The sequence below is a fragment of the Peromyscus eremicus genome, chromosome 8a (genome assembly GCF_949786415.1).
Source record: "Peromyscus eremicus chromosome 8a, PerEre_H2_v1, whole genome shotgun sequence".
Taxonomy (NCBI): domain Eukaryota; kingdom Metazoa; phylum Chordata; class Mammalia; order Rodentia; family Cricetidae; genus Peromyscus; species Peromyscus eremicus.
In genome coordinates, this window is record NC_081423.1 from 67,236,174 (window position 1) to 67,263,099 (window position 26,926).

Below are 26,926 nucleotides of genomic sequence, written 5' to 3' on the forward strand. Positions count from 1 at the left end.
GCCAAACATTTATTACTAATGTGTGATGACCAGCAAGTTTTTATCCATTCTGCCTCATTGATTTCATTTGTAAAATGAGAGTAGTAGGTTGTTAGGAAGATCCCTTGAGTTAATGCATGTACAAATAACACTTAACAGCAGTGTCTAGTACTTAACACTGAACCATCAAGTCAAGACCAGACTGTCCTTTGTGCTTTGTAACAGTGTAGTTGATTGTGATGTTTTTCATATGGACAGTGATTTTTATGCTTGCACAGAGAACTAGTTAACATCTGTGTTCCAGTGCCTCATTTGCTTTGCTGTACACTAACTTTCAGCACATGTTCATTTACGCCCTTGGTTATAAAAGTCATATATATAGAATTGCTGATTTGACATGTCTTCCTTTTTACAGGAGAAAGGTTGCTGGCCAAAATAGCAAGAAGAAAGAAACTCTTGAAGAGAAAAGTTAAAAACAGACACCTTAGAAGGCTATCCCTGCAGTGTAATTTATGAGCTCAGAGTGAATTCTCATGGATACTTAACAACCATCTTTACCAAACATACTAAATCAACAAGGACGTGAGAAAAGAAAATGGTCCTAATTTACCGATGCATCAGGGCAAGCTTCACCTTGTAGGTGAAATTTATACAATGGAAATAACATGCATTGACATTGCTGCCTGAATGCGGAAAGATACTTCTTATAGAAGAACAAGAGTTGATGTTAAAATAACACCCGAATGTGGTGAACTCTTAAGGATTTTGCCCTTCAAGTATGATGCATGCTGTGGAGAGGCATCTGGAACAGAATTTTAAAATAAAATCTTGAGCTTGAATGCACCATCCACACTTGTGTGCATGGAGAGTGTTGTATGTGGGATTCAGATAAGAGCATCACAGGCCATCCACTAGGAAGAAGCCTAGCACTCTCTTTAGTTTGTTAATGGCCTTTGTGGTGTGAGCCACAATCAGGAGGTACTTTATCTATGGTTATCCAAGTTCCCGAGGATTGGAAACTTCAGTCTGATCAGCCTCTCCCTCTCTGACTTCATTCTCCATCATTTAACCATGTTCTTTCCTGTCTCTTTCCATTCAAGATGAAAGCTGATAACAGTGTTTTATCCTGATAAGGAAGAACGGTCCTGTTACATGATACACCTGGCTTCATTTTCTCAGAGGCTTATCTTTGCTGAGGCTTGATAGCCTTCATCCACCCTCTGCCAAAGGAGTGCGATCATATTCGGAGCAAGGCAATGCACGATGTGCAGGTTTTGTACAGTGGCATTCAAAGGGACTTGGTATAAGCTGCAGTACTTAGAGCTGGTGCCTAGAGTTACCCGGGATCCGTGCTGCCACAGGACTGCAGTGCAGGTGACTGCCAGCGTCTGAATTAAACCCGTTTCCTGTACGATCAGCAGTTGGTGCTTCATTCTAAAATCAGCATGGGAGACCTTTTCAGTGTGGATTTGTTTTGAGAAGGGCTCTCTGTAGCCCAGACTGGCCTGGAACTCACAGCAATCCTATTTCAACCCCTTTACTACTGAGAATACAGACATGAGGGGAGACAAAGATTTTTTTTTTTCTCATCAAAATTTATTTAAATAGACTGGTTGCTCCAGGGAGTAAAAAATAAAAGTGCATAGGTTTTTATTCTTGCAGATCTCCTGGTCAGTGTGTCTCCTGGAAGCGGGTAAACTGTTGGGACTGTTCGCCTGCTGTGTCCTTCAGTTTCTCAGAGCTTCAGCTCCTGTGTCCAAAGCTTTGTAAACTCACAACAAACAGTCCTTCAACAGACATTACGTTCATTATTGTTATTTTTGGGAACATGGGGCTTGCTAACAGCGCCACTCTTGCAATTAAATGGCAGAGATGAAGTACAGGACTAAAGTGTGTGGTGTAAGGCCATGATCTTGAACTATCTGAGCAGGACTAACTCAGATGGGGGATGTCATGGAAGGCTGCAAAATAGGGATGCTAATGATCCCCTTCACAATCCGTAATCTACTTATTTTCTCTTTATTTTCTGCTGAGCAACCACCTAATCCATGCAGTAGCTACAAAACATGTATCAGCTTAGATGGTCAAAGGGTCAGTGATGACTTTGAACTCCTGTTCCTGTCTATCAGTGAGGGCTCTGCTACATAAATGTTAGCTTTGTCCAAGGAGGAGGAAGACTGAAAATAGTGAAGAGTCAAAACCAAACAAGAAGAAAAAAGATCCCATAAGTACTTGGCATGGTGCTAGGTAAAGGAGCAAGGACTTTGGAGTCAGACTGGCCTGGATTTGAATCCTGGTCTTACTGCTTGTAGCTAAACATCTAGGCATATTACATAAACTTCTTTCAAGAGTGATTTTTCTGATTTCTAAAATAGCAGCAGTAACTCATAGGGGCACCAGACTTAAATGCATAAAAAATTCCTGTCTGGTGGTTTATGTCTAGTAACTAGTAACGTATTAGAAATTTGCCAGTGAAAGCTGTAAGGCAAGCCGTGGCAGGGACGGATAGTAATTAATCCGTTATCTAAGAGCTCGACTAAGTTTACTCTGAATACATTTTACTTCCAGGTAGCTTGATTAGGGCCTAAGGTGTCAAAGTGAAAATATATATATATATCCTGCATAGGTTCAGCAGAATTGTGCTTGTTGCGCCTTGCCAGAGAAGGAAAAACACTATCTGACACGATGGCAGCATCAAACAGGAGTAGTGCATCTTGGAGTGTATTGGGTTCGTGTGCTCTCAGTTGGTTTACTAAAGTAAAATTTAAATACTGTCAGTGCCCGTGATGGATACTGAAAAGAGTGCCAGGGAAAACAGCTGTAAAGTCACCAGAAGCCGTCTGTTGTGAAAAGGATCAGCAGAATGGCACCTGTGTTCCGTCATCCAGTTCAGAAATCAGTACTTAACTCTGCTAATGCAGACCCGCGTTCGCAAAGGGACTGTGTCCAACCGCAGTGCTGTGAAGCCCACAGTGCTTGAATCCCGCAGCATGCAGCGGGCGCGCGCCGCTCGTGCCCGAGGGCTCTGGAGTCACGTGGGCGCGCGGCCCCGCCCCGTCGTCGGCCCCGGCTTGGTGGGGCGGTGTCTGCCCCGGAAGTGCCTGTCTTCGCCTGACAGCTGCTGGCACGGCGGCGGCCCGAGCAAGATGGCGCTGCGGCCGGGAGCCGGAGCCAGCGGCGCGGCGGGGGCGGGCGCTGGGCCCGGCGGGGCAGGCAGGTGGGTCGGCGGGGCGGGGCGGGGCGCGGGACCGGCGGGACCCGCCGGTGGGTCGGCGGGCTGGGGCGGGTGGGGCCGGGCTCTGGGGCGGCGGTTGCGGGGCGCGGGCGTCCTGGGGACCCGCGGGGAGCGCGCTCCTGTGCAGGCACCGCCGCACCTGTCGCGGGGCCTCGGGCTTTCTGAGCTTGAGCTACTCTGGAGCGAAGGCTGTGACAGTCTGGTCACAAAGCTGGAGGAACCGTTTTGAGAGAGTCTGTAGAGTATTGTCTTTCCTCTTATAGAGCGTCCTGTCCTGTCCTTTCTCTTTTCTTCACGAACAAATAGGAAAAGCTGAAGATCTTCGAATTAGTAATTGTCTTGAGACAGAGCTTGTCTTGTAGATTAACTCAACACTTGTCTGTCTCCTCTTTAAAAAGACATTTTGAAACAAAGAATTCACTGAGCAAAAGCGGTTATGCTCTTGTTAAAACAAAAGCTTCCAGACTTTATTGAGCTCTTAAAAAAAAAATCTGCCCTTTGTTATATTTCAGATAATTATTAGCCTGTGCTTCCCGTATCCAGAATGGTAAAGGGGCATTTGTAACTTAAGTTCATTATCATTTAACGAAATGTTTGTTTCCAGAAGTCTGCACCCCATTTCTATCATGACTCGGTCTGAGTTTGTTTAATTAGCTAACATATAGAGCACACACATTCTGAGGTAAAATTAGCTTTTCATTTTTAAATATCCTAAGTTATCTTTGGAAAGTGAAATGTTTGGGTTTTTTTTTTTTTCACGTGTAGTTTAATTTTGGAATCACTTACACTCTAAATGTGTAAAGGATTTTAAAGTTACCACCTCTTACAGGTGCATATATGTGATATATATACACACACATGCGCACTAGGAAAAAAGCAGTCACGAGTAAACCAACTGTGTGTTACTGGGTTTTTCACTTCCTCTGTATATCTTTGACTTTAATTTAAAATGTTTTGGTTCCTCCTTTGTTTTTGTTACTGTTTCATTAGGGGTTTTTATTAGTCGTCATTATAAATCATTTTTGCCTGCAGAATATAAATATATACATATGACAATTCCTAAAATGTTCCTAAATGGCATTAGTCTAATCAAATGTATGATTAATAATGGGACCAGTTATAAAAATTTTGAAAGAAATTTATATTTTAGGCACAAATGTTTTCTTTATTTTTATTTTTTAAAGGAAGAACCACAGGTACAGGAAGTTAAGTGCATCCCTCAGTTAGTTAAGTGCATCCCTCGATTAGTTAAGTGCATCCCTTGCTTTGGTTTATAGTATTTTAACGTCACTGGTCTAACCAGGTGTGCTGATGCACGCCTGTAATACCAGCTGTAAGGAGATGCAGGCAAGAGGATTAGGAGTCCAAAGACATCCTCAGCTATCTGGAGAATTTGAGGTCAGCCTGGGCACCCTGAGATCCTGTCTTAGGAAAAGAGCAAGGACAGTGTGTGCACTCCAACAGGTACCACATATATAGAGGACAGAAAAGTGGTTACAATGGTCCTTTGAAAGGCTTGTGTTGTTATGTTTATTAGAGACTTTCTTAGGCTGAAAAACTGTATATTCAGTCAGGAATATTTTGGTTTTGGGAAAGCAGTACTGAGGGCTACAGTTATCTGATAAGAAAACTAACATAGTAGTATAGTATACTTGAAGAAAAACAAAACCCAGCACACTCTCTCTAAGCCTTCAGTGGAAAAAAATGACAAACTACAGCTGACTTTGTAGCCTTTCTTCTGCCTTAGATACTACTTCTTGAGTACTTTCTTTCAGCTACTTAGTTTTCTAAAGGCCAGTCAAAGGTAGCCATATGCAAACAGAGGCTTTTGACCAATACACTGAATGGACTATCCTAGAGTAAATAGTTGAGGCTACAAATGACAGAATTTGCCTTTAACCAAGGGAAGCCGCAGAGTTGAAAAAAAAATCTTTAGTGACCCTGCATGTGGTCATTAAATGCCTGTATGTGTAAAGTACTGTTTTGAAAATGTTCTTTGAGACAATGCCTTATTAATTTAGCTCAGGCTGGTCTTGAACTCAACATATAGCCCTGGGTAGCCTCAAACTTGTGATCTGTCTGCCTGCATCTCACTAATGCTGGGATTGTGGGCGACACCACATTCAGCTGAGCGTTATTATTCTTGATGCTCTGATGGGTTCAAAAGACTGGAGCCATGTCCCAGTGCTCGGAGTGTGCACAAAAAACCTTAGCACTCTCTGTCTCCCTGCGCTCTTATGAGCTCTGCCAGGGCTTTGTCTCTCCATCTTCTGCAGTTTCTAGAATTTGTTTGTTTTGTTTTTCAAGACAGGGTTTCTCTGTGTAGCTTTGTGCCTTTCCTGGAACTCTGTAGCCCAGGCTGGGCCTCGAACTCACAGAGATCCACCTGCCTCTGCCTCCCAAGTGCTGGGATTAAAGGCGTGCGCCACCACCGCCCGGCTAGAATATTTTTTAATGTAAATATTTGTGGATCCCACCAAAATGGACAATAGTGAAGTTGATTTTCGGCTGCACCGAGTGGGATGGGGGCTGGGGGGGAAGGAGTTGAGATTGTCATGGGGGGGGGATAGCAAGCATTATGGGAGCAACAAACACATCTGCCATGCCAGATAGGCTGCTATTGGATGCAAAGAAGAGTTTGATGAGATAAAAAAGGAAAGGAAAGGTATGCCCAGTCAGAGAAGGCAATGAGGATGAACTAAGGTAAACGCTGGATGCCAGAGGAATGGCACCCTTTCAAGCCCAGGTGTGCATCTTCTGACGGGATGTTTACTGAATAGCCCATTAGGAAGATGCCTCTCACCAGTGCTGTATTCAACGTATTAGAAACCAGAGCCTGAGGCTGAGAAGACTGTATTTGGGAGGCCAGGCCTGAGACAGGAAAGCTGGTAGCAGATGTAGGTTGGTAGCAAAGGCTTGTGACAAGCAAGAGTTCCAGGTCAAAGACTTGGCAGCTCAGTTAGCATTTGTCCCTTCAAGTCAGATTCTTGGAAGCTTTGCTGTCATTCACACCCCATACCCCACCCCATCCCTGTCCTTCCCTCCAGCTTTGCTGTCTTATCAGCATCTTACTTAGCGGCTTGTCCATCCAGTCCTAGAATTAGTTGTCAGGGCCTGGCTGGGTGGCAGCAAGTCCCAAGCCTCATGACCTCAGTTCAATCCCAGGGATTCACATGGTACAAGAATCCAAGAACTGACTCCCCCAAGTTGTCCTCTGACCTCCACATGAACACCTGCCCACCCGTCCTCACACACACAATAAATAAATGTAACAAAAAAAGAATGTTAGGGGCTGGAGAGATGGCTAGGTTATGAGCACTTGCTGCTCCTCCAGAAGTCCCGAGTCCTATTCCCAGCTCTCACATGGGGTAGGAGGCTTGTAACTGCCTGTAACTCCAGCTCCAGGGATCTGATGCCTTCTTCTGGCCTCCTCGGGTATCCACACGCAGAAACACATGAAAAGAAAAAAATGTTATTCTAGTTATCTAAATATTTCATTCATAAAAATACTGGGGTCACTAAGCAACTTTAGATTGTTAAATTTTTACTAGAAGAAGTCATCAATACAGTTACATTGTTATGTGTGTCTAATTTTTCAAGTAGCTTTTATGTATTTATAATATGTATTCTTTTAAAATCATTTTTAAAACATTTATTAATGTGTATGGGTTCTTGCCTACATGTGTGCACCACACACATACCTGGTGCCTTCAAAGGTCAGAAGAGGGTGACAGATCCCCTGGAAATGTAGCTACAGATGACTTCAAGCCACCATGTGGATGCTGGGAACTGAACCCACGTCCTGCACAAGAGCAGCTCACTAACCATCTCTCCCACCCTGTGATAAATCTTCTATCTTGTCTCTGTGGTTACCTTAGTTGGGACCTTCACAAACGCTGGGTTCTGTGACAGGTAGGGTGATAAGGGGACTGAAACTGGATAAAAGAATACAACTTACTCCAAGTTTGTTTTTCTTTTTAAAGATTGATTTATTTATGTGTGTGAGTGTTCTGTCTGCCTGTACATCTTCATGACAGAAGAGGTCATCAGATCTCATTGTAGATGGTTCTGAGCTGCCACCATGTGGTTGCTGAGAATTGAACTCAGGATCTCTGGAAGAGCAACCAGTACTCTTAACCACTGAGCCATCTCTCCAGCCCCACTCTAAGTTTTTACTGAGCTGCTCCACCATACTGGTTATTTGAATTTTTACAGCTGGTTTGGCAAAGTTGACTGGTGACTACTTACCTGCATTCCTTCCACTGAGTTTATCCATCTTGGTGAGTGAGTGATGCTTCCTAAAACAGATGACAACCAGAGCACTCCTTCAACTCAGCCATTTTCTCCAGTGAACAGAGCCTAGCGTGGTGGCACACATCTATAGTCCTATCTACGCAGGAGATGAGGCAGGAGGATCGCTTGAGCCTAGAGTTCCATCTTAACAAATGGACAGACCAGTTCACACACAGCTCAGCTGTTATTGCCTCTTGTATGTCATTAAGAAAGAGGGCTTGTTTACTCTTGGGGCCTGCTTGTCAGCAGCAAGATTCTCAGTGACCCCAGCCCCTCTACAAAAGCCATAAATAAGTAACATACAGCCAAATGGATGTCCAACTAGAATGCTAATCCACCTTGCAGTTAAAAGGAAATAAAACAAAACACTAAACTGCTTTAAAACCATGGACTCTAAAGTTGAGTTTCAGATTTTTTCCTGGAAGTGGGAGGACCAGTGTAGTAAATTTAAAAAATGCAAGAGCTCCTGAATTTGACATAGAGTTCCTGGTGCTCACTAAGCTACACAGGAACACTCAAGTCTTTGACTCTGAAATTGAGAGACTGTCCCGGTCGAGAGTTTTCCTTTCTTGATCTGGAGAGTTGGCTCAGTGGCTAAGAGCACTGGCTGCTCTTGCAGAAGACTCAGGTTTGATTCCCCCACGTGTTGGCTTGTAAGCAGTTGTAAGGGAGTGTATAGGATCTGACGCCCTCTTCTGGCCTTTGTGGGCATTGCTTGCTTGTGGTGTGTAGATATGCAGCCAAAAAAAGTCATATGTGCACCCTACACATAAAGTAATGTCTTTTAATTAAAAAAAAAAAGCCTTTCTTGTCCTCTTCCCAGCCTCAGAGAATGGACTAGTTCCTCAAAGCAGATCCCGCTTGCTGTTAGCCCTTGTCCTTCAGAAACCTTGTTTTCCAGGCAGTAAGGATACCGTGTGTATCCCCCTGGACCGTTCTCCTGCCGGTGCTCCTCTTACTGGAAGACCAGCCTTCTCAAGGCAGTGGCTTTCTTCTCAATCTTCATCAGGACAAGCTTCTCTGCAGCAGTGGACACTGGAGCTGCTGTCGTGAACTTCGTCCTTAGTTCTGAGCTGTTCCCTTGCCTCTCAGTGACCACTCTCTGCTCCGTTTCCAGTGTAAGACTCCAGGGTTGCCCGTGGTGTGGTCTCGCTGCATGTGCCCACTTCCTTGCTTGTGTTCTGCATTCTGTGCTTTTTTAAAAAAAATCTTTATTTAAAAGACTTATCTGTATCACTGGATTTTTCCAGGTCTTTCTCTGATACAGGGTTTTCTGTGTAGCCCTGGCTGTCCTGGAACTCACTTTGTAGACCAGGCTGGCCTCAAGATCTCACAGAGTTCTTGGATCTCAGAGAGATCCACCTGCCTCTGCCTCCTGAGTGCTGGGATTAACGGTGTACACCACTACGTCCAGCTTGAGAAGGTTTCTAATTGCTTAGTGGGTTGCTTGCTCCTCGCGGTCTCTTCCCAGCGTCTTACTCCCCAGGCCTGTACTCTAGGCTCTCCTACCCCTGCAGTTGTCCCAGCTCAGCACCCCCTTGGCATTCTCTGCTTTCCTACTGCTGGTCCTCACCCTGGCAGCTACCAGCTTCTCTTGAGTCTTCCTTCTTCCTAGCTTTTGCCCACTTTTCCATCCCTCCTGCCTTTTTTATCATTCTTTTTAAATCACTCATTAGGAACCTTGAGGTAGTTTCTTGGCCAGTTCTTTTTACTTCAAGTCTTTCCCTATGCTGTCATTAAAGTAACCTCCCAAAGTACACTTCGTGACATGTTGTTCTTCCTCTCAAAATGTCCGATGGCAGAGATGTCACATCCAAACCACAGAGGCATACCACTTCATGCCCTTTCGAGTAGCTGTCTTTATATAATGTGTGTGTGTGTCTATATATGTATATCTGTAAGTGTGTATGTATATATGGGACTGACAGGTGGCTGTGTGGTTAAAAGCACCGGCAACACTTCCAAAGGTCCCAGGTTTGATTCCCAGGCCCACGTGGTAGCTCACAACCATCTGTAACTCTAGTTTTTCAGAGGATCAAACTCCCTCCTCTTGCCTTTGCAGGTACTAGGTGTGCATGTAGTACACAGACATACAGGAAGGCAAGAGACCTGTATACTAGACAGACAGAGAGAGAGAGAGAGAGAGAGAGAGAGAGAGAGAGAGAGAGAGAGAGAGAGGTGTTGTGTGGGATGTGAAAACAGAGTCCTGTGCATTGCTGGTAGGAATGTGGACCGGTGCAGCCATCATGGAAAACAGTTTGGCAGTTTCTCAAGTACACATAGAATTATCGTATGACCTAGCAGTTTCACTCATGGTACGTACCACAAAGAACCGAAGGAGGACTCGGGCACTCACACAGCAGTGTTCATGGCACTATTGTTCACATCATCCAAAAGTCAGAAGGAACCCAAGTGCCCGTGTAGAGATGGGAGGATAAGAAGCATGCTGTGCACATTGAGTTGGGTCAGAGTTGTGGAAGGGACTGAGATGTTAATGCATGCAATAGTGTGGATGAACCTGAAACAAGTTTGCCTAAGGGAAATAATTCAGATACTACCTGGTTCTACTTAATATTTAGTCTTGGAATAGACAAATTCATAAGCGACAAAAAGTGGAATAGCGGGGCTGGGGTATGGTGGTTCATCGTTAATGGTACCAGAGTTTCTGTTTGTGCTGAAGGAAAAGTTCTGGGCATGGATAGTGAGTGGTGGTAATGGTTTCAACATTGCGAATGTCCTCAGTATCACTGAGCTTTGTACTTGAAAGTATTCAAATGGTAACACTTTGTGATATATGATGTATATAAATAGACACATACATATATAATATATACACACAATATATATTATATATACATACCAGCCCCCACAGATCATCTTGATTGGTGTCCTGAATCTCCAACCTCAGACCTTTTGCCAAAACTGTATATCGTACAACTCTTTTTTTTCCCTTTAACAAGCTTAAAGCTACCTCTGCAAATCCTCCCAAGGTATAACCTAAAAATTAACCTTGCTGTTCTGACCCCTTAGTGCTTAGACCTTGCTTAAAATAGCACACTTACTTTGCTGTGTAGTTATTTGTTTGTCTGCACCTGTGTATTCAAGACTGCAGGCTGTTTCAGTCCTTCCATATAGTAGATGCTCATTAAGTGTTCACTGACTGGACATGAGCCCAGCCTTCCCATGGAGAACTTTGACTCCAGGGAGGTCCAAGGTGACAGAGCCAAGAATAGTGTCAGGACCTTCTGTTTTCTGTCTCACCGTTCCCTCCGCCCCCAAAGTTCCCTCCACATTAGCAAGCTGATACCTTGTATCGTAGGGAAATTTAGTCTTTATTAATATTAATAATTCTGGGCCTAGAAAGATGGCTCAGCAGTTAAGAACATTGGCTGCTCTTGCAAAGGGCCTGGATTTAGCTCCCAGCTCCCACATGGCAGCTTACAACTTTTTGAAACTCCAGTTCTGGGGGATTCACCACCCTCTTCTGGCCTCTGTGGGCACCAGCCACGCGTGCAATGCAAAGGTAAACACACAGGCAAAACACACATGTAAAAATGTATAGATATAAGTCAGCATTGTACTACTGACCTGACACCAGGCCCTGTCCACAGACTCTTTCATTCAGTGAGAATCGGGCTTTGTTTGAAATCTTATACGGATGAAGATACTGATGTATTTGTGTTCTTGTTTCAGCTTCATGTTTCCTGTTGCAGGTGGAATGAGACCTCCTCAAGGTATGTGAGCTTTCATTTCTCTGTCAGTACTGGGATGGAACGCGGCGTCTCGCACACTCTAGGCAAGCACTCTGCCCCTAAGCCACATCCTCAGCCCCAAAACCGGGACTGTTTTTCTGTTTCTGAACTTAGAAATTAAATGGATAAGTAGAAGATAAGTTATATTGCTGCCCAATGAAGTCAAATTACCCTATAGTCTTAACTCTATATGACACCTTCTCTTAAAATTTCTTTTAAAACGTGTTTAATTTGCCGGGCGGTGGTGGCACACGCCTTTAATCCCAGCACTCGGGAGGCAGAGCCAGGCGGATCTCTGTGAGTTCGAGGCCAGCCTGGTCTCTCCAAAGTGAGTTCCAGGAAAGGCGCAAGTTACACAGAGAAAACCTGTCTCGAAAAACAAAACAAAACAAAACAAAACAAAACAAAACAAAAAAGCTTAGTTTGGGGAGTGAAAGGATCACTCTTCATGTTTCCCAAACTTACTCGCCCATTGTATCAGTAGATTATTATTTAACCTCGGAGATGAAGGAAACTTTTCAGGGCAAGAATATTAAGAGCAAATGATGACACTGTAATTCTTTTGTCTTCCTGTTTGGTCTTCTTCCACCTTGTTTGTGCCAGAGGCAGGAGCTGTTATCTTGTGCTCCCCAGTGTCTCCAGCACCCTGCCTGCGTGTATGGTAGATTCCTCGTGCTGTTTGTTGAATGAATAAACAAACCTCTTTAGTATCTCGTGCATGCTTTTCCTGTATGTCACGGTCTTATAACGATGCACGTGAAAGAGATCTGATGTTCCGATTTAAAAGTCTTTAAGTCTCAAGCTAGTGGTGATATACACCTTAATCCCATGAATTGGGAAGTAGAGGTAAGCCAATCTCTTAAATTTGAGGCTAGTCTGCAAATTGAGTTCCAGGCCAGCCAGGGCTACATAGTGAGACCCTGTCTCAAGAAAGACAAGTCTATAATTCTAGCATTTGGGAGGCTGAGGCAGGGTTGTGAGTGTGAGCCAGACTGGACTTTATAGCAAGACCCTATCTCAATAAAAAATGAAAAGATTTGAGTCTCAGTTTTATCCCTGGAAACGTCTCTATTTAGTACACCCCATCTCTTGGTTATAGAACTGGAGCCCACTGGTTATCAGTTCTAGCCATGCCTTGAAGGCAACTAAGAGTTGGGGATAAAATTTGACCCATTCTGCTATAGACGAATATTGAGGGAAGAATTGACCTACGCTTGTCTTGCTTCTTTCATTCCCTTCTTCAGCTCCTCCGTCTTCCCTTCCACTCCTCTCAGCCCCCAGCTGCTTTTGAAAAGTGGCCCTTCCCACAGAGCCAGTGCTGGTTGGCTATGGTAGACCCACTGGGGAAACAGAAACTCCTAGGTCACCGGGAGAGATGGAAGATAAAGGGCGCTCAGAGCAGTGGGAATTAGCTCACTCTGACTTGGTCTCCATCAGTGGGAGAGGTTGAGTTGCGGGCCAACTTTCCAAGGGTCAGTTGTATTCTTTTCATTGTGCACATGTATGTGTTTCCTAAGCGAGCTCTGCTCAGGTGTCCCAGATTGACAGCAACTGGGTTTAGGTATTCTGTCCCTACAGAGTTGGGTTTACTGTCATGTGTGGGTCGTTCTTTGCATTTTTTTACTCTTTGAGGTAAAAATCCACATACGGACCAAAGAAACCAAACAAGAAAAAGAACCCAAGGATTGCCTGATAGATTTTAATTCTAGAATTGGGATTTTTTTTAAACATTTATTGTGTGTGTATTTGTATACCACATGTGTGTTGGAGCTCATGAAGCTCATAAGAATAGTCATATTCCCTGGAACTGGAGTTACAGGTGGTTGTGAGCCACCATGTGGGTGCTCGAAGTTGAACCCAAGTCCTCTGTCAAGAGCAGCAAGTGCTCTTAACCACTGAGCCATCCCCTCCATTCCCTGAAATTTGGGATTGTTTTGGAGGGGTGTTTTGTTGTTGTTTTGGTCATTTAAAAAAAATCTCATGTAGCATGTGTCTGTGTTTGAGAGCCACAGTGAGTTCAGGTGTGAGGGTGAGAGGCCAGCTTGTGGGAGTTGGTTCTCTTCCTCCACCATGAAGGTTCCGGTTGTCGAACTCAGGTTGTCGGGTTTGGCAGCAAGCACCTCTACCCACTGAGCCGCCTCACCAGCTCTTGTTTTGTTTCTGAGACAGCATTTCATGTGGCCTCAGTGAACTCACTATGTAGTTGAGGATGACCTTGAACTCCTGATCCTTCTGCCTCCACTTCCCACGTGCTGGGATCACAGGCATGTACCGCCTTGTCTGGCATGAGGGTTTTTTAAAGTACTTTAGAGTGGACTTTTGATCCTTTGAAGACTTGAAGCACAGATCATTTCTAAAAACATACACAAGAAACCAACAACAACATTGCCCGCAATACCATGTGTACTTGATCAAGAGACAAGGAGAGAAAATGTAATTTTCACGTTATATACTTTTATCCTTAAATGTTATACCAATATCTAAGTCACCCATTCATAACCAAAGTGAACGTTAGGACCTAAAGGTAAGAGGGAAAACTGTGGCTGTGTTGGGCCTGTTCTGGTCATCAAGGATACTGCTCAGTCATTGCCTTTGGTATCCTTTGAGAGTCCCTTTTTCAGCTGTCTGTGATGCTTGGCTCCCTGCCTTCCTTCAGGTCCTTGTGCTCATGCCACAGAAGAGCAACCACTGCATTTTCTGGCTCTTGTCTTCCCATTACTAGGCTTTATTTCTTGCCCCAGCTCTTTTTTTTTTTTTTTTTTTTTTTTGGTTTTTCGAGACAGGGTTTCTCTGTGTAGCTTTGCGCCCTTCCTGGAACTCACTTGGTAGCCCAGGCTGGCCTTGAACTCACAGAGATCCACCTGGCTCTGTCTCTGGAGAGCTGGGATTAAAGGCATGCACCACCACCACCGCCCAGCTTGCCCCCGCTCTTACCATGATCTGACTTGTAGCGTTTTTGTTTTTATCATTTGTTATCTCCAATTACAGCATGATCTCCACAGGGGGGAGCTCTGGTTTTATTCATTGCTGTGTTCTTAGGATGATGCCTGCCATGGAGCAGACCCTCGAGTCTCTGAACAAATGACTAGATGAGGAGCATGCCTCTACTAGCTGTTAGCCTGCAAATGTAAATGTGCTCCTGAAAGTAGGCGGCAAGAAAGGTGGAAAGCAAGTGATAAAACAAGACAGATACGGTATACTGGTCTCTTCCTTTGCTGTTTAGTATCCGTTTATTTTTTGAAATAGCATCTAGCTATATATTCTGGTCTCTTAACTTGTAATCCTCCTGCCCTACCCTACCCAGTGCTGCATTACAGGTGTCTTCTGCTATGACGGCTTCTGTCCTTTAAGTTGAATATTTGGTTGGTTTTTGTTGTTGTGTTGTTGTTGTTTGTTTTTAAATAAAGAAGAAAAATGGGATGGGCGTGATGGCACATACTCTTCATCCCAGCACTCAGATAGAGACAGGCAGATCTTTGTGAGTTTGAGACCAGTCTAATCTATACGGTGAGACTCTGTCTCAAAAACAAACCTGGAAGCAAAGCTTCTAGGCATCTGCAACATTGCCTTATTGTCCACACTAGAGAACCACACAATCAGGTTTTTACATTGCTCCTGTGGTGTTAAGTAAGCTAGTGATTTTGTATTGAGCTGCATTTATGACTCTCCTCAGATCAGGGGCATGCAGCCCTCAGGTTGGACACACTGCTAGAATCAATGAGATTGCAAGGTGTGGTAAAATACAAAGTTAGCATGTAATTTGTGCCCAAGCCATGTTTTTATTCACTTACGTTCCTTAGGTATGGTAGACATTTACTGTTTACTCAGCCCCAGAGGACTCTGCATTGGTTCTTCTCTGCTCTTGGGAATGTTTCACTGGGGAAGTTTGGGAGACACTAGTGTGCACAGTACTTTCCCCATGGCTTTCCTGTGCTCGAGTATGTATGCGTCACACAGCAATGACTGTTCGTGTCAATGTTCTTGTGAGGAAAGGGAAGAGGAATAGCATTTCTTTGACATAATAAGCATTAAATGATATTTTGCAAATGAGAAGTGAAGTTTTGGAACAAAGTTAAGAAAAACTAGGAGTGCTGCAATCCCAGCACTCAAGAAGTTAGAGGCCAGCCTGGCTCTACAGTGAGTTCTAGAGAAACAGTCCCAGAGACAGACACACAGACATACAGACATACAAACATACAGTTAGAGGCCAGCCTGACTCTACAGTGAGTTCTAGAGAGAGAGAGTCCCAGAGACAGACATACGAACATATAGACATACAGACATACATTTATAAGCCAGCCTGGCTATGTAGTAAATTCTAGAGAGGGAGTCCCAGAGACAAACACACAGACACACAGACATACAAACATGCAGTTAGAGGCCAGCCTGACTATGTAGTAGTTCTAGGGAGAGAGAGTCCCAAAGACAGACATGCAAACAGACAGACAGAGTGGAGTGAGCAAATACTCAAGGTACCACGAGTAGTACGTAGCCCATTCATTTGGCTTCCAGAGTTCATGATCTTTTTTTTTAATAATTTATTTTTTATTTTATGTGCATTGGTGTTTTGCCTGCCTGTATGTCTGTGTGAGGGTCCCCTGGAACTGGAGTTACAGACAGTTGTGAGCTGCCATGTGGATGCTGGGAATTGAACCCAGGTCCTTTGGAAGGGTAGTCAGTGCTCTTAACCACTGAGCCATCTCTCCAGCCCCTCATGATCTTAAGTGTTATTATCCACTGTTTTATTTATTTTTTTAAAGATTTGTTTATTATGTATACAATGTTCTGCCTGCATGTATCTCTGCAGGCCAGAAGGGGTCACCAGATCTCATTATAGATGGTTGTGAGTCACCATGTAGTTGCTGGGAATTGAACTCAGGACCTGTGGAAGAGCAGCCAATGCTCTTAACCTCTGAGCCATCTCTCCAGCCCAAATAATATTAATTGGAGTTTCTGGGTTTTGTTTGTTTGTTTGTTTGTTTTTGGGTTTTTGTTTGTTTGTTTATCAAAACAAGGTTTTTCTGTGTTGTTTTGGTGCCTGTCCTGGATCTCGCTCTGTAGACCAGGCTGGCCTCGAACTCACAGAGATCCGCCTGGCTCTGTCTCCCAAATGCTGGGATTAAAGGTGTGGGCCACCACCGCCTGGCTATCCACTGTTATATAACAGATGACCCCAAAACCTTATAAAATAAGCATTTTGAACAGGGCAGTGGTGGCACATGCCTTTAATCCCAGCACTTGGGAGGCAGAAGCAGGTGGATCTCTGTGAGTTCGATGCCAGCCTGGTCTACAGAGCAAGATCCAGGACAGGCACCAAAACTACACAGAGAAACCCTGTCTCAAAAACAAAAACAAAAAACAAACAAACAATAAGCATTTTGTTATTTTGCACTGTGCCTATGAGTCAGGAATCTGAGAGCGGCTTCGCTGGGTAGTTCTGGCTCAGAGCATCTTGTGAGCTGTAGTAAATCTGTCAGGCAGAACTGCAGTCATCTGAAGGTTTTATGGAGCAGAAGATCAGCTTCCAAGATGGCTCATTCAAGGTGGCAGACTCATGCTGCTTCTGTGGAGGAAGCCCCAGATCTCCACATGGACTCCCCAAAGGACAGCTTCGGAGTTCCTGTGAATCAGCAGTGGCTTCCCCTAGAGAAAGTCCTCCAAAAAGCAAGAAGGAAGCCAAGGTGTGGTGGCACACACCTGTGATTACAGCTTTGGGAGATGAAGGCAGGAGGATCAGGCTAGCCCTTGAGTCATATCAGATCTTGTCTCAAAAAGAACTAGGCTGGGGAGTTACGTGTTGTCATCACCATGGAATCCTGTTAGCTGTAGGAGTTCAACCTGGGAAGAAGTGATGCAAGCTTATGAATACCAGGGGGCAGGAATCCCTGGGACCCATGGTGAAGACTGAGTATTCAGGCTGAGTCACTCGTTTCATATCCACGTTCAAGTTCTGCCGAACCAGTGCTACTGCTTTCACTTAGTACAGACCCTTTAATACAGCTCCTCGTGTTGTGGGGACCCGACCATAACATTGTTTTCACTGCTACTTCAGAACTGTAGTTTCGCTACGGTTATGAATCGTAATGTAAATATCTGTGTTTTCCGATGGTCTTAGGTAACCCGTGTGAAAGGGTAGTTCCAATTCCCTGAAGGGGTCATGACCCACAGATTGAGAGCCACTGACTCGAGAGATGAAATTCTATAGTTTGTCCAAGATCACATAGCTGAATAGGTGGTGGAGTTCTCCTTCAAGCCCGTCTCATCAGGACCTTGTGCATTTTTCATTGTACTATGCAGCTTTTCAATTAGCAAGTCCTCTGGGTGTCATGGTTTCAAGGAAATAAACTTGAGAACATGTTGACTTTAATAAAGCCTTGGTGTCTTCCAGCAGGCCTGATGCCAGTACAGCAGCAAGGATTTCCTATGGTCTCTGTCATGCAGCCCAGTATGCAAGGCATGATGGGAATGAATTACAGCTCTCAAATGTCCCAAGGACCCATTGCAATGCAGGTACTTGCTTCTTAGTTGATTGTTTATAAAGTTCTTGTTTGTTATTGGGCATCTGCATGTCAAGAGCTATGGCTTTAAGAGCTCGATGTTATATTTAGAAATAGTTTGAATTTGGTTCTGTCTATCTATCTATCTATCTATCTATCTATCTATCTATCTATCTATCTATCTATTTTTTTTTCAAGACAGGGTATGTGTCTATGTATCCCTGGCTGTCCTGTAACTTACTCTGTAGACCAGGCTGGCCTTGAACTCACAGAGATCTGCCTCTGCCTCCCAAGTGCTAGAATTAAAGTTGTGTGCCACCACTGCCTGGGAATATGGAGTTTTATTATATCTGGGTTTAGGAGATCCCCTTTGCCCTGGACTCCCAAGTAAGTGAAATTGTAGGTGTATGCCACAGTGCAGTTCAAACTCAAAGACTCACAAATGCAGGTGACTGTCTCAGTTACTTTTCTATTGCTGTGATAAAACACCATGATGAAGGCAGCTTATAAAAGAAAGAGTTTATTAGGGGCTTACAGCTTCAGAGGGTAAATCCATGGTGGGGAGCATGGCAGCAGGCAGGCAGGCAGGTGTGGCACCAGAGAAGTAGCTACAGGCCACGTCCTTATCCACAAATGAGGGGCAAAGAAAAAGCTAACTGTAAACAGTGCTGGGTCTTGAAGAATCAAAGCCTGTCCCTATGACACACCTCTTCCAACAAGGCCGTGCCTCCTACTCCTTCCCAAATAGTTCCACCAACTGGGGACTAAGCATTCAAATATATGAGTCTACGGGGGCCGTTCTCATTCAAACCACCATAGTAACTATTCAGAATAATTATTAGTTATTATAATTAGTAAAATAGACAATGGAGCTATATGTTCTTCATTTCTTTCTGGAACTGGGAACTCAAAATTATAAAAAGTGACACAGTACTAACAATTTCAGAGCAGAAAAATATACTAACCAAAAGAAGAATTCTATGGTTAGTTTAACAGGAGATTAGAAATGGCTAAAGAAAGAATTAGTGAACTGGAAAGATCTGAAGAAACTATTTAGGATGAAGACAAAATAAAAAGAGAAATGTGAGAGGAGCTGGGGAGCTGGCTTAGCAATGAAAGTGCTTGATGGCAAGAATGAGGGTGGCATTTGGACCTCAGAAGCTCATTTAAATGTCTGGTGGGCACGGTGCCCTACATATAAATCTGGGCCTAGGTGGTGGAGACAGAGGATCCCCAGAGCAAGCCGGCTAGCAAAACTAGCTATATCAGTGAGTACTGGGTTTGAATGAGAGACCATGCCTCAATAAATAAAGTGGAAGAGCAATTGAGGATTATTCTGGGCATCAACCTGTGGCCTCCACATGTAAGCCCACCCAGGTAGAAGAGCGCGCGCGCGCACACACACACACACACACACACACACACACACACACACACGGGTTAGGGGGAATAATAAAATTAAAAAAGAAATTGACTAGAGAATTGAGAATTCTGTAAGACCATCTTAATGTTGATCTTTGGAATCTAATCTGAGGAGGAAGAGAAGTGGGAGAAGAGAGGCCTTGATGAAGGTGGTGGGCAGTAGGAAAGCGATGAAATTAACAGAATTGGGGGTTACTAAGAAGAAAGTGACCGGTTTAGATGAGCTGAAAGGGTGGGATGTGGAAGCCAGTGTCAGGATGCTTAAAATAAAGTTTAAGAAGGTAGGCTTGTTTTTGCTGATGGACTAATGATGTGACAACAGAATGGGAAAATGGAACTGGGAGGTGGGGTATGGTTGTGGTGCTGTGGTGAGGAAGTCAAAGATCAGACTTGAAAGGCACAGCATTGGATAAGGCATCCGTGGGACTGTTGACTTTACCAACACTACGCCGGGCGGTGGTGGCGCATGCCTTTAATCCCAGCACTCGGGAGGCAGAGGCAGGTGCATCTCTGTGAGTTCGAGGCCAGCCTGGACTACCAAGTGAGTTCCAGGAAAGGCGCAAAGCTACACAGAGAAACCTTGTCTTAAAAAACCAAAAAAAACAAAAACAAAAACAAAAACAAACAAACAAACAAAAAGACTTTACCAATGCTTTATGGGTAGAATGGACGAAAAACAAATTTGAAGTCTTCAGTTGAAAATTAAAGGCCTGTGGAAGGGGAGAGGAAGAGGAGAGATCCTCAGTTTAAGCATCCTGAGTCTACCCTGGACAACAAAGCGAGACCCCGTCTCAATAAAGAAACAGAAAAGAGGAAGTTAAGGATTGGTAGACCATGTGAACAAGGTGCAGTAGTGAATGGGGAGTTTGTTACCCAAACCAGGAAACTACTCAGGTTTTTTAGAAAAGAGGAAATGTTTTAAAGGGACAGGTGCTCCCCAATTCCAAGATAGTAGAAGCAATGGTCTCCAGTAGGCTTCAGGAGCATCCACGGTTCAGAAGGGAAGCTGTCGGGAGAAGCTTCTACTCAGGGAAAATTGCTGTTGTTGTTACTCTAAGTTTAATGTTAGAGTTTGTGAATGGGTATTGTCCTGAGGGATTCTTATTTCTGGATTCTTCAGCCAAGTATGTATTATTGTATTGGTGTGTAATTTACTATTGATTAAATCTATGTTATTTTTTGTAAAAGTTTAGCTTATTACAACTTGATATGAATATCAAATTATTTATCTTTTGTTAGATTTTATTTATTTTATGTTTATGAATGTTTTGCCTGCCTTTATATGTATGTATGTACCATGTGTGCACCTGGAGCCAGTCAAGGCCAGAAGAATACATTCAGTCCCCTAGAACTGGAGTTACAGGTGGTTCAAGAGACCATGTGGGTGTTGGAAATCAAACCCCAGTCTTCTGTAAGAGCAACAAGTGCTCATAACCACTGAACCTTCTCATCACCTCCAAATTTTTATTACCTTTGTGTGTGTGTGTGTGTGTGTGTGTGTGTGTGTGTGTGTGTGTGTGTTGGGGGGCGTGTCAAGACAGGGTTTCTCTGTGTAACAGCCCTGGCTGCCCTGGAACTCTGTAGACCAGGCTGGCCTCAAACTCACAGAGATCCACCTGCCTCTGGCCCTGAGTGCTGGGATTAAAGGCGTGTGCCACCACTGCTCAGCTCAGCCTATGTTTTTTTTTTTAATTTTCCACTAGAATGTATCTTATATCTTACTAGTAAAAATACTATGAAATAATTTTGCAAGGTTTTTAAAAATGAAAAAGAACACCCATATATATTATTTAATCTGTTGCCTGTTGTTTCTTCTAGGCAGGAATACCGATGGGACCAATGCCAGCAGCGGGCATGCCTTTCCTGGGGCAGCCACCATTCCTGGGCATGCGTCCTCCAGGCCCACAGTACACTCCAGACATGCAGAAACAGTTTGCTGAAGAGCAACAGTAAGAGCCGCCCAGGATCCAGGGATAACAGGGTTACACAGTTGCAGCTATTCGACAGATTATTAAATGTTCTGTAGTTTGAAGCTGAAAGAGATGCATGGTCTTTAGGATGCTTTAAAAACCAGTTGTTTGTTGATTTTGAGACCAGGGCCCTTCAAATACTTTTTTTTTTTTTTTTGATTTTTCGAGACAGGGTTTCTCTGTGTAGCTTTGCGCCTTTCCTGGAACTCACTCTGTAGCCCAGGCTGGCCTCGAACTCACAGAGATCCGCCTGGCTCTGCCTCCCGAGTGCTGGGATTAAAGGCGTGTGCGACCACCGCCTGGCTTCAAATACTTTTAAAAGTAAGAAATTTAGAGCCAGCTGAGTGGTGTGGCACTTACCTGTAAGCCCAATCTCTTGGGAAGCTGAGGTGGGAGAAGTGTGAATTTACCAGGAGGGCAATATAGCAAGAGTATCTCAGACAAAACAAAGCAAAAACACAGAATAAAATGCATTCAGTTCCAAGAAGGACCTGAAATGAAGCGATTTGTCAGCACAAAGTTACCAACAAACTTGGTCATCTGGCAGCCCCACCCTCACACCCCCTCCTCAGAGCACGGCTCTTGCTCCTGGAGACACTGCCTTCCTGCCCAAGGAGATTCCCTATATTTTTTGGTTGGCTTTTGTCTTTTTTGTTGTTTTGATTTCTGGAGTCAGAGTAACAACAAAGGCCCAGGGTGGTCTTGAATTTGCAGTCTTTGTGCCCAGGCCTCCCAAATGCTGGGGTTATAGGTTTTTGCTTCTACACCCAGCTTCCTAAATTGGCTGGTGTTGCTGCTGCTGCTGCTGCTGCTGCTGCTGCTGCTGCTGCTGCTGCTGCTGTTGCTGTTTGATGGTACAGCACTAGCTGCTAGGCAAGTGCTGAACCACAGAGCTACCTCCAGCCTGCATTTTACTTTCTTCTATGCAGAACAAAGTATTCTTTTATGTTCATCTGCCTCCCTGGTATTCGTGACTGACTGCTCAGTGCATCAAGACTGTTTCCTCTGCTGCTGGAGGTCTAGGGGTGGAGAAAGGGGTTCATGTTCTCCGCAGATTAAAGAATTAAAAGCAGGAAGGAAACAATACTGGAGATCTATGAAGTCCCAACAGAGCTACCTTGAGAATCGGGGTCACCTCTTGGGGTTATTAGTCTCATTGATAATGCAATTTAAGAATGGACACAAAGGGAATTTCAAGAACAAAGAACAGATTCAGACAGAAGCTTATGGACAAAGACAGTTTATTAGAGTTTGAGAGGAAAACTGCAGTGCAGGCAAGCTGTAACTCTCACAGCTGCCTGAGGCGGGAGGATGGAGAGGATAAGATGATGTGGAGGTCAGCACATGGCAGGATAGGGAACCTTAGAAACAGGGTGAGGAAGCCCAAAACAGTAGGAGTTCAAGAGCACACTGGCCAGCATCCAGAAGAAACAAAACAGAAAAGAAGAAAAAGAAACAATTTCACTTTTCTGAGTCAGGTCTCAGAAAGGTGGACACCTCACAGGGACTGCACCAGGGGGAGGGAATTCTGGGAAGGAAAGGCATGTTATCTTTTTTTAATTGATAATTTGAAAAATCTTTTAAAATTAAATATCCCCTCCCCTTTCTCTCCTCCCTTCAAGTCCTCCCATATACCCCTCCCCTGCCCCCTCTCAAGTCTCTGGCCTCTTAAGTACAACCTACTCAGCCCATATACTTTTACTTGTTTGTATATCATTTCAGGGCTGGCCATTTGGTGTTAGATAACCAACTGAGGGGCTCTTTCCTAAGGTGAACCTGTCTTCCTGGGGTGGTCTCCTAGCCAGGTCCTTGTTGGCGCCCCATTGAGTTAATCCTTAAGGGAGGAGACAAGGGCATGTCTCCACCTAGAGGTGGACTTCCCTCTTTACACTTGGAACTATCTCAACTGTAGAATGCTGTTTGGCATGCATAGGCCCTGGGTTTAATACTCAACTCCACCACCACTACCCACCCACCCCCCCAAAAAAGATACTTTCTTTGCCTTGCAAATTAGGTAAGAAATAAAAGCATACATGTAAATTAAGTGAATCATTCTGTAGATTCATTTAAAAATATTTTAGAGCTAGTATACAGAAGAAACAGATTGTCATAAGAGAAGTACATATAATTAAGAGTGAAGATTATAATTCTAGAAATGCAAGTTGGTATTGCTGAAGCTGATAGTAAAAACCTGAATGTCACTATTACTACTTGAAGCTGAATGTTGATATGATTGTTCTCCCATGATAGTAAAAACCTGAATGTCACTATTACTACTTGAAGCTGAATGTTGATGTGGTTGTTCTCCCATGATAGTAAAAACCTGAATGTCACTATTACTACTTGAAGCTGAATGTTGATGTGGTTGTTCTCCCATGATAGTAAAAACCTGAATGTCACTATTACTACTTGAAGCTGAATGTTGATGTGATTGTTCTCCCATGATAGTAAAAACCTGAATGTCACTATTACTACTTGAAGCTGAATGTTGATGTGGTTGTTCTCCCTTTAGAAAACGATTTGAACAGCAACAAAAGCTCTTAGAGGAAGAGAGGAAAAGACGTCAGTTTGAGGAGCAAAAACAAAAGCTCAGACTCTTGAGTAGCGTGAAGCCCAAGGTGATGTATACATGTCGGCCCTACCCGCACCAGCACGCATGCGTGCCCTGCACATACCTCCTCCTCTCACTCAGGCACCAGCCCAAGCTGAGGCTGCAATGCATTTTTTATGTCATGGTTTACTTAAGTCCTAAAGGGAAGGGTTTTTCTTTTTCTATACAAATAGATGTGCTGTTGTTGGGAAAACAGATATTAGCCATTGTCTTCTCAGTGCTCTCTCTCTCTCTCTCTCTTTCTCTCTCTCTCTCTTTCTTTCTCTCTCTCTCTCTCTCTCTCTCTCTCTCTCTCTCTCTCTCTCTCTCTCTCTCTCGCCTTTCCTGGAATTCACTCTGTAGCCCAGGCTGGCCTCGAACTCACAGAGATCCACCTGCCGCTGCCTCCCGAGTGCTGGGATTAAAAGGCATCCGCCACCACCGCCAGCTTCTCTCTCTCTCTCTCTCTCTCTCTCTCTCTCTCTCTCTCTCTCTCTCTCTCTCTCTGGCCACCATGACAGTGTTGCTAATCTTTTTCTTGGGAAGCATTGATGATAAATGGGATGGTAGGAAATGGATTTGTCAGGTTCCTCACAGAACGTTTAGTATCTCATAGCCCCGTCTCAATAGTATTTGAGAATGAACCTTTTAAAGTTTTTATATTCTGTAGAATGTCTTTTTATGACTTTATTTTATATACTTAATGATATCTTTCTGACTTGAAAAATTATCAGAAGTACGTAGTGAGAATATTGGAACTAAAGCCGTTCCTGTGTTCTTGCATTTGAGGGTCAGAAGCAGGAGGATGGCCATGGGTTTGAGGCCAGTCTGGGCTACACAGTGAACTCTAAAACCTTGTCTCAGAAACAAAAAAAAGGGGAAGGGATGTCAGGAACAGGTCTGTGTGTTAGTTTGAGATTGGAAGACCATGGCAGACAAGGGAAGAACTAAACACAGTTTTGCTGTCTTGCAGACAGGAGAGAAGAACAGAGACGATGCTTTGGAAGCCATAAAAGGAAACTTGGATGGATTTTCCAGAGACGCTAAGATGCACCCTACTCCAGCATCACACCCCAAAAAAACAGGTAGTTTAAAGAAACACAAAAATGTTCTTTCCTTGGAAGTTGGTTGATCGTCTCCCCGTGTTCAATTGGCCTCTGTGTGTGAAGGTCAGTGTTGAATTTTTCCTTCAGGCTAAATTCAGATTTGAACATTTTAAAATGTAAGGGATCTGACCCAGTTAACAGCTAAGCTGGAGGTTAAAATCCTGAGTCCTCTGCTTAGATGGCACTTTAATAACTTCCTGGGAACTATATATAGTGAGTATACTGATGTTAAGAATGTCTTTTATGCTGGGCGGTGGTGGTGCATACCTTTGATCCCAGCACTTGGGAAGCAGAGACAGGTGGATCTCTGTGAGTTTTAGGACAGCTTGGTCTACAGAGTGAGTTCCAGGACAGCCAGAGCTACACAGAGAAACCCTTTCTCGAAAAACAAAAACAAAAAAACAAAAAAAAAAAAGAAGAAAGAAAGAAAAGAAAAGAAAGTCTTTTGTGCCAGGCATGATGGTGCACACCTTTAATCCCGGCATTCATAGGCAGAACTAGGAGGATCTCTGAGTTTCAGGCCAGCCTGGTCTGTCGGGAGAGACCCTGATTTAAAAAAAGAAGAAAGAAAGTCTGTTGATTCAAAGAAATGTAGTGAGTTTACTAGTCCATCTTCATTATTATGAAATGTAATAATGAAGCTAGATCAGATTTCATTGTTCATGTGAAAAAATTTAGAAATTCTCAAAATGCCCCATTTTTAAATAGTCATGGCTATAGTACTTCTCAGGAAAGTTCAGTTTCTTCAGTAAATTTCTTTGTAGTTTTTAATCATGAGGTAATCAAATAAAATTGCCTTTTAGAGAAGCAAGGTAAAGAGATTTTTTTGTTGTTTTGTTATCACTTAAACACTTAGCAGTTGAAATTGTCGGCAAAATGTTTTCTCATCTCTTTGAAATGAAATATTTTGACATTTTGTTATCAGCTACTTTCAATAATAATATACCATTAATAAACAAACCATTTTCATAAATCATTCATCAAATCAAAAAGTACTATATTCTGCTAGAAAATATTATATCAATAAATTTTATCTTAAATCCTATGTTTTAGTATCTTATCAGGAGAAAACAATATTGACACTGTTATTAATTCTTTTTTTTAAGTATTTATTTTTATTTATGTGTGTATGTGTGTTGGTGTCCACCAAGGCCATCAGATCCCCTGACCTGGAGTTACAGGCTGTTGTGAAATTGATATGGGTGCTAGGAACCACACTCAGGTCCTCTGAAAGAGTGATAAGTGCTCTTAACCACTGTGCCATCTCTCCAGCCTGTTAGTAATTCTTGATTTTCTAGCTCAGCTTTGACTCTGTCCTGTTAATTTCACTAATTCAATTATGTACCTTGATTCCTATTGCCAAAATCATGCCCAAAGTAAAATAGACACTAAAATTGGAAGGCGAATAGATACTATCAATCATTTTGAGATAAGGAAAAGTATATCTAAAACTGAAAATTATAAGCCATATAACTAGTGATGAAGTGATTCAGGCAGTGTGGTGGCACATCTCAGCACCCAGAGGCTAAGGTAGGGGAGTTGTGAGTTTGAGGCTAGCCTAGAGTACTTACATAGCAAGTTCTAGGCCAACCCGAGCTACATAGCTGAGCCTGTCAGCATACAAACATTGAAAGTTAAGACTAAAACTGAACCTGGTACCGAACTTAGAAAGGGCAGAGAGCAGCGGCCATTGTTAGGTCTGACGTTGTGTTCACACTGAGTTCCCTTGTCAGCACAGACTTGTGGTCAGCAGTTCGCAGCAAGGGAGACGTGTTAAGTAATCAGTTGTGTTGGGTTGTTCAGATGCTGTTCGTATGTTTGCTTGTTTAGTAAGATTGTCTAGGCCAAGGGTGGTGGTGCACGCCTTTAATCTCAGCACTCAGGAGGCAGAGGCAGGCGGATCTCTGAGAGTTTGATGCCAGCCTGGTCTATAGATCGAGTTCCAGGACAGCCAGGACTTGGTAGAGAGACTCTGTCTCAAAAACCAAACAAATAGACAAACAAAAGAAATAGGATCAGACAGACCACTTGGATTCCAGAAATAATTATTGCTTTGACACACATTTAGTACTACCTAATAAA

The 26,926-nt window shown here is 43.6% G+C and overlaps 2 protein-coding genes across 13 annotated transcripts in view; both read left to right on the forward strand.

Annotated features, from left to right (window-relative positions):
• Ddx52 (DExD-box helicase 52) overlaps positions 1-1,640 on the forward strand; it is a 33,557-nt gene extending 31,917 nt beyond the window's left edge. Inside the window, exon 15 of the mRNA XM_059271379.1 lies at positions 395-1,640. Within this exon, the coding sequence (XP_059127362.1) occupies positions 395-452 (58 nt within the window). The 3' untranslated portion in view covers positions 453-1,640. The remainder of the gene's footprint in view (positions 1-394) is intronic.
• Positions 1,641-3,045: 1,405 nt separating this feature from the next.
• Positions 3,046-26,926, forward strand: part of Synrg (synergin gamma) — an 81,369-nt gene continuing 57,488 nt past the window's right edge. For 2 of the 12 annotated variants that reach the window (XM_059271365.1, XM_059271368.1), the window contains exons 1-6: positions 3,046-3,196; positions 11,201-11,241; positions 17,648-17,769; positions 20,997-21,127; positions 23,661-23,766; positions 24,712-24,823. In XM_059271365.1, coding sequence (XP_059127348.1) covers positions 3,126-3,196; positions 11,201-11,241; positions 17,648-17,769; positions 20,997-21,127; positions 23,661-23,766; positions 24,712-24,823 — 583 coding nt within the window. In that variant the 5' untranslated portion in view covers positions 3,046-3,125. Of the gene's footprint in view, positions 3,197-3,355; positions 3,448-11,200; positions 11,242-17,647; positions 17,770-20,996; positions 21,128-23,660; positions 23,767-24,711; positions 24,824-26,926 lie in introns of those variants that run through there. The other 10 variants (XM_059271376.1, XM_059271377.1, XM_059271366.1 and 7 more) reach the window with 9 other exon arrangements.